Genomic DNA, 7,500 nt, shown 5'->3' with positions numbered 1-7,500 from the left:
AAGTCAGTAGACGGATTGGCCTGGCAACTGGGGGTCATGAAATATCTCGACAAGAGTATTTGGAGATGCCGGTACCTGTGCAGAAGGACCAAGGTACGTGTTTTCAAGGCCTTGTTACTGCCAGTTTAACTCTGTGGTAGTGAAACTTGGACACTATCTTGTGCTCTGGAATCTCGTCTTGATGCCTTTTGTAACAGATCCCTGCGCCGGATCATGGGGTACAGTTGGCGGGACCATGTGTCCAACCAACGGCTGCACCGTGAGACCGGTACAGGGCCTGTTATTTGCACAATCCGTGATCGCCAACTCAGGCTATATGGCCACTTGGCTCGATTCCCGCAGGATGATCCTGCCCATCAGGTTGTCTCTGTCCGAGACAACCCTGGGTGGAGGAGGCCTGTGGGACGACCGAGAAGGTCTTGGCTTGGGCAGATCGATCAAACCTGTCGTGAGGACTAGAGATGGGCCGGGCCCCTGCCTAGCGGCTCGCCATGAGGGACCCTCGTAGGTGGAAACGAAGGGTGGATGCAGCTATGCGCCCCTGCCGGCGTTAGCTCCAAAATGATGATGATGATGATAATATGATATTAGCGTATATGAATAAGTGTATATTTTCTCAGTAGCAAAAGTTTCGTTATCAACATTAGCATATGATATGAAACTTGTAGAGGGTGAATGCTAATTGGCGTTACACTCTTTCATGTAAAATAACAGATTTACTTGCATCTTCGGTGCAAGTACTGTGGAATTGGGTTAAACTTTAATCCGGAATTAACTTTTATGATGCATACAGAAGACGCCTATAAGAATAGAGCACATCAATGCAGTCTCCCTTCGGTCACTTTGAAGAAATTTAATTGATAATTAAGGAGAGAAATATTGACATTTTGTGTATTAGTGAAACAGCTTTACCAAGAAATTTCAAGTAATTTCATCAGCATTCCAAACTTTCATGTTGTGATGTGATACAGGTCGTGGAGCTGGAGTCTGCTTATATGTAATAGATACCCTTAAATCACATAAGATCTTCACATCTGTAAATGACACGGCCGTAGAGGGCATGTAGGTAACCTCCCTCATCGGCACAATCTATAGAAACTCTTAAGCCACCACAGAATCTTTTGACTATCTTGAAAATATTTCCAGAGAATTGTGGATAACGAGAAAACCTCTTTTTATCTTAAGTGATTTAAATGATGATCTAAATAAATCATATGCAAAGTTAGATGGAATAATCAATAATAATAAATCAAAACATCCTATAAGGATTACAGAAAATACTTCATCAATATTAGATGTTATAATAACAACCATACCCAATATTATACTTTACACAGTTGCCATCCATGTTTAACCGTTTCACCAAGATCTTAATTGTAGAAAAACACAAAGCGAAAATAATTCACTAAAACCTCTCGCGACAGAGAGAGTTATAGAATTCCAAGGTTGCTACACAAAAACAAAATATCCACAGAAACAAGAATTGTTGTTATACAAACACTAGCACTTTGTATCATTAGTTATAGTCTAAACATCTGGGGAACACAAATACAAAGGACACTAAAACTACAGAGCTTCGCAGCAAGAGCAGCACTAGGAAATGTATATAAATAAGACCACATCACACCACATATGAGCAAATCAAAATTACAAAAAATACAACAGAAATTCAACTATGACATATGTATTCTATTCCATAAAATCAGACAAGGAAATTGCCCAAATTGGCAATTACCTACACAGACAACAGGTAACATAAAAGGTGCCCATACGAGGCAAAATAACTCCTTATGTATCAAAATATCGAATACAGAAATATGCAAATCTTAGGACTGTTGACTGGAACCAACTACTAGAAAATAGCCCCTCCCTTACCCCAAGACATTTTAAACAAAAGTGAAGCAACCATCCTATAAGCTAACCACGATATTTCAGTCGCTTATAATATTAATGTTCTGTCTAATTTGCTTACACAAGCATTGTATAATATCTATGTATATAACATCTTACTACATAGTATAAATACCATATACCTAAGAATACCCATTGTAATTAATGGAATAAAGTTGTTTCAATTTGAATTCTCTCTCTCTCTCATCAAGGCATTTGAGGGATTGGTGTCGGTTGCCTAAACACAACATGCCTGGATAATATCATTCTATTGAAGTGACCACCAACCTGTGAAGTGCACCTTTTTCTCTTTATATGAAAATTATTTAAGATGCTTTGATTCGAGATGTCAGTATAATCACATATCTTAGTGAAGTATTGATGTGTTGGTAATATTTATGTCAGACTGAAGGGTACTGCGGCACAGAACAACTTCGAAGCGAAGGGAGTAAATAAGCATTTGTGAATGGAAAGGCGTCCGTCTGTGAATGGAAAGAAATAAATAAGAGCTTGTTAAGCCAGCTCCAGAGGAAGAGAAGTGGAAAAAAAGGAGAGAGTGTGCAGCAGAGATTTACTTAGCCTAATCTGGAATACTATTGCCATTGTTCGGCAAAATTAGTTCAGCATAGTGCAAACTATTATTTCTCCAGGTATAAATACACTAATTTTATCATATATAAGTTGTAAGAAATTTTATTATATAAATATACATTCATATGATCAATGGATATATACAATCTAAAAAATACAAAGTAAAATCTGTATATCAGTTACATGAAACTCGCTATGTATTATTTCGTTACACAGTTACAGAGTAGTGCACCCACCCCCAAGAGAACTTCGGGAGTGAAGAGCCATGAGAAGTCTCTGAGTTGAAAAATATGTTCTTTTATGGTGCAAAGGCATGAGGAGGGGGTCCATACAGAGTCCCCTGGGATATCTATTGGTTGCTGTGAGTTTCACTGGACGCATATATATATATATAAGTGTGTGTGTGTGTATATACATACATATATATATATATATATATATATATATATATATATATATATATATATATATATATATATATTCATATTACCAAAGTCAAAGTTCCATATCCGAGAGGACGGGGGACATGTCCGGAGCGGAACATGCGTATTAAACCGCGGCGTGATGCGGTGGGGTCACTTGTTCCTTTTGGTCCCGACTTTGACCCAGCATGCCAGTACTCACTCACAGCCGAGTCCATTGAGAGGGGCGACCGGGCGCGAACCCAGGAACTTGCGTCTCCAAAGCCAGCGCTCAACCACTAAGATATGCCACCTCTATGCGTACATGTATGTGTGTGTGAGCGTCCGTGTTTGTACGTGCGTGGTCGTTCCTAGAGCTGGTCGTAGGCCTCGACGATGATGATGCCCTGGTTGGGGCTGCCTGGCTCCTGGTCGTGGTGCTGCTGCCGCTGGCCGCCGCCAGCGTGGAGGTGGTGGCTGGGCTGGAAGTGCTGCTCTTGCTGCTCCTCCAGGATGCCGTTGATCCTCCTAAGCTCCGCCAGGACCTTCGTCAGAATGGAGTTTGTCTGCCTGTAGGCCTCGCGCTGCAGCCGCGACGTCTCCACGCGCGCCTCCAGGTGGTCGAGGCGGCGGCTGAGGCTCGTGTGGCCCTCCAGCTGCCGCACGCGCCCTGCCAGCCCCCGGACCCTCCGCCCCGCGCCGCCCACGCCCGCAGACGACGACGACGAGGGCGTGCGCAGGCCCAGGCCTCCGCCCAGGCCTGCTCCTCGGGGCTTCCTGCTCGGGGTCTCCGCCGCGCCGCCGAGGCCGAGGATGGGCTTCCGGTCCACAGGCGCTGAGGGAGGGAGCAGAACGGTGAGGGAGGGAGAAAGGAGAAAAGGGAGAAGGTAGGAGGAAAGGAAGATGGAAGGAAAAAAAGAAAAAGAAAGGAGAAAAGGAAGAAGAGAGGAGAAAAGGAAGAAGAAAAAAGAAAAGGAGGAAGAAAGAAGAAAAGGAGGAAGGAAGGAGAAAAGAGAAAAGGAAGAAGGAAGGAGAAAAAGAAAAGGAAAGGAGAAAAGGAAGAAGAGAGGAGAAAAGGAAGAAAGGAGAAAAAGAAGAAGAAAGGGGAAAAGGAAGAAGAAAAGAGAAAAGGAGGAAGAAAGGAGAACAGGAGGAAGGAAGGAAAAAAGGAAAAAGAAAGGAGGAAAGAGAAAAAGAAAGAAGGAAAGAGAAAAGGATGATGAAAAGAGAAAAGGAAGAAGAAAGGAGAAAAGGAGGATTGAAAGAGAAAAGGGAGAAGAAAAAAAGAAAAGGAGGAAGAAAGGAGAAAAAGAAAAAGAAAGGAAAAAAGGAGGAAGAAAGGAGAAAAGAGAAAAGGAAGAAGAAAAGAGAAAAGGAGGAAGAAAGGGGAAAAAGAAAAAGAAAGGAGGAAGAAAAGAGAAAAGGAGGAATAAAGGAGAATAGGAGGAAGAAAGGAGAAAATAAGGAAGAAAAGAGAAAAGGAGGAAGGAAGGAGAAAATGGAGGGAGCAAGGAGAAAAGGACCAAGGGAGGAAGGCTGGCTGGGCGGGCGGGCGGCTCGCAGCAGGAAGTGGGCGGCGATTGGGTTGGAAGGCAGACAGGTAAGTACGATAGACATTTTTAAAAAGTAATGAAAGGGAAGTAGAGGAAGCGTATCAAATCCCAATGAGGATCATAATCTATCCAAAATATGCTACAAAATGTTGATGGAACAAATAGAAGACCAATCGTGTTCACTGCCTAAGCGGTGGAAACCCCGTAAGACAAATAAAAAAATAAATGATAAATAAAAAAAACTAATAATAATTAATCAAAATTGGGCTTCCCTGCCCTCTTGCCACAGGGTTCCCCGCACATGACGTACCCTGCGTGGTCGGAATACTGAGCGACATCATGACATGCCTGACGCGCGTGAAGTAAGGCCACAGCGGGACTGACGCCGTCACCTCCGCCTCCGCCTGCGGGAACACGACGACAGGTGTGTTAGCGACAGGGCTTTCATATATCCTTTACTGGCAAAAGGAAACTTAACTGCAGCAGCAGCATTACCGCGGCTGTTTTAACGTGCGACAAAGGAGGAAAATTATATGATAAGACTGTGGTTCATATAAATAAATATTTATTATGAATCATTTGATGGTAAAATAATCGGCTTTAGCTTTAACAGTCTTACCAGTACTTTCCTTGTCATTGTATCCCTTTTTACCATCACACTGCGCAATATCATATTCTATAATCATCTACATAAAACATTACTGAGTGCGAAGAAACCCATCTCCACCAGCAGCAGCACCACATAAACTCAGAGCTTCTCACCGTCCACGAACAGCTCTCCCGCACCCTGCTATCCAACAGCCCTAACCTGATGGAAGCGAAATCCTTCCTGGAGGTTGAGCCACTTGCGCTGGCACTGGCACCCTTGCACCTCCTGGCACTCCTCCCCCATCTGGTGCGCGATTTCCTGGAGAGGGCCAAGCGCTGGGTTTAGAAGAGTTGCGTTTTTATTAGGAATGTTGTCGTCCTCATTACGCTACTGTTATTTTCCCCTTTCTGCGTTTAATATTATAAATATTAATTATAATGAACGTACACGAATATATGACAGATAGCACACCAACAACTTTCATGAAAAACAGTTGAATTTAAAAACATCTCCTTCCTACGACTCGTCTGCGTGATCGGAAAAAATAACAATGATGAGATTCATAATAATGAGAATGATAAATACAACACTCGCCTCCCACGGCTCGTCGGCGTCGTCGGCGGCGGCCATCAGCATGCCCCTGTGCTCCAGGACGAGGTCCAGCAGCAGGTGCACCGCTGCCTCCGTCCACACGAAGTTCCCTGGCGTGCACAAGGACGGTCACTTTTCTCCTAATTACATTTGTTTCCGTCTACTCGTTCTCATTCTTCTTTGTCTGTTTGTCCGGTTCTCTATCTGTCGACCCATCTATTCACCCGCCTATCTATCTCTAAATCTGATTATCTATCAGTAAGTCCCCTAGGCTGGTAACCAATTTACTCATCTATTTCTAAATCTGGTTATATGTCACTAAACATCTCAATTTGTAAATCACTCTATTCACCTGTCTGTCTCTAAATCTGATTATCTACCAGTACATCTCTCAGACTGCTAACCAGTCCTTTCATCTGCCTGAATATCCATTTATCTACCCATGTAAATCAACGAGCACATTTACGAAAACCATCCCCAAGACGCGTTATTTACCATCCACCGTGATCTCATGATAGTCGGAGGGCCCTTGCATTTCCTCCTCTGGGCCGCGGGACATTCTGCAACGAAAAAATAAGGGAACTCGTAATATATGCGCGCACACACACAGACACACACACACACACACACACACACACACACACACACACACACACACACACACACACACACACACACACACACACACACACACACACACACACACACACACACACACACACACACACACACACACACACACACACACAGACACACACACGCACACACACACACACACACACAGACAGACACAGACACAGACACACACACACAAAACACACACACACACACACACACACAAATATGCAAACTTAGCGTTGACCCCAATCCTATAAGGAAATCAAAAGTAGAACCTCAAAACCGATCAAAAGAAAACGAAATACTCTGGAAGAAAATGGCCCAATTTGAGCACCAGCTAAAGTAAAGCCTCGAGGTGCTTACGCCTGCTCTCTCATTCCTAGGGGGTCGATCTCCTTCCCGAGTATATGGTGCAGGGCGTCGAAATACTCGAAGCGGTAGCTCGTGTCGCCGTGAATCTGCTTCTGAAGGACCTTGACGTACGTTCCCTGGCGAGGAGTGAAATGTAAAATAAAAATAATGCAAAAAAAAGCAAAACATAGCAAAATATGAGTGAGTGTGTGAGTATGAGTGTGAGTGTGTGAGTGTGTGTGTGTGTGTGTGTGTGTGTGTGTGTGTGTGTGTGTGTGTGTGTGTGTGTGTGTGTGTGTGTGTGTGTGTGTGTGTGTGTGTGTGTGTGTGTGTGTGTGTGTGTGTGTGTGTGTGTGTGTGTGTGTGTGTGTGTGTGTGTGTGTGTGTGTGTGGGTGTGTTTATATATATATATATATCTATCTATCTATCTATCTATCTATCTATCTATCTATCTATCTATCTATATAAGAAAGAGGACACGACAAGCATCCTTCCAAATTCCTACACTTATTGCCACGCTCGGCTCAAGCGCCAAACAAGGAGGAGGAGGAGGAGGAGGAGGAGGAGGAGGAGGAGGAGGAGGAGGAGGAGGAGGAGGAGGAGGAGGAGAAGAAGGAGGAAGGCCAATTTAAAGGAGCACAGACTGGTAAGGAAGAGGTGGAGGAGGAGGACAGTTATAACCGGAAACTGATTGAAAAGGATTAAGAAACGCTGGAAGGGTTCCAGAAGGAGAACAGGCAGGCGACGCGGACGGGGAGGCCCAACAGAGAGCAGCTCGAGGGCGCCTCCGCACCTTCAGGTTCCTCCACTTCTTGTCGCACTCGGCGCCCGTGCAGTTGTGGCCCTCGCTGCGCATCCGCTCTGCGACGGCCTTCCAGATCATCTTCTTCTTCTTGGTGCCGTCGTAGAAGTCCT

General features: G+C 44.2%; 1 protein-coding gene across 1 annotated transcript in view; it reads right to left on the bottom strand.

The window, feature by feature from the left end:
• Positions 1-1,285: 1,285 nt before the first annotated feature.
• LOC125035203 overlaps positions 1,286-7,500 on the bottom strand; it is a 9,014-nt gene continuing 2,799 nt past the window's right edge. The window contains exons 2-8 of the mRNA XM_047627445.1: positions 7,379-7,500; positions 6,597-6,721; positions 6,111-6,175; positions 5,619-5,725; positions 5,244-5,342; positions 4,746-4,839; positions 1,286-3,717 (exon numbers count right to left, since the gene is read on the bottom strand). The exon at positions 7,379-7,500 is cut by the window's right edge and continues 270 nt beyond it. Of these exons, the coding sequence (XP_047483401.1) occupies positions 3,254-3,717; positions 4,746-4,839; positions 5,244-5,342; positions 5,619-5,725; positions 6,111-6,175; positions 6,597-6,721; positions 7,379-7,500 (1,076 nt within the window). The 3' untranslated portion in view covers positions 1,286-3,253. The remainder of the gene's footprint in view (positions 3,718-4,745; positions 4,840-5,243; positions 5,343-5,618; positions 5,726-6,110; positions 6,176-6,596; positions 6,722-7,378) is intronic.

This window comes from Penaeus chinensis, chromosome 19, assembly GCF_019202785.1.
Source record: "Penaeus chinensis breed Huanghai No. 1 chromosome 19, ASM1920278v2, whole genome shotgun sequence".
NCBI lineage: Eukaryota > Metazoa > Arthropoda > Malacostraca > Decapoda > Penaeidae > Penaeus > Penaeus chinensis.
Note: the sequence above shows the minus strand (reverse complement) of the source record. Positions and strands in the feature narration are given on the sequence as shown.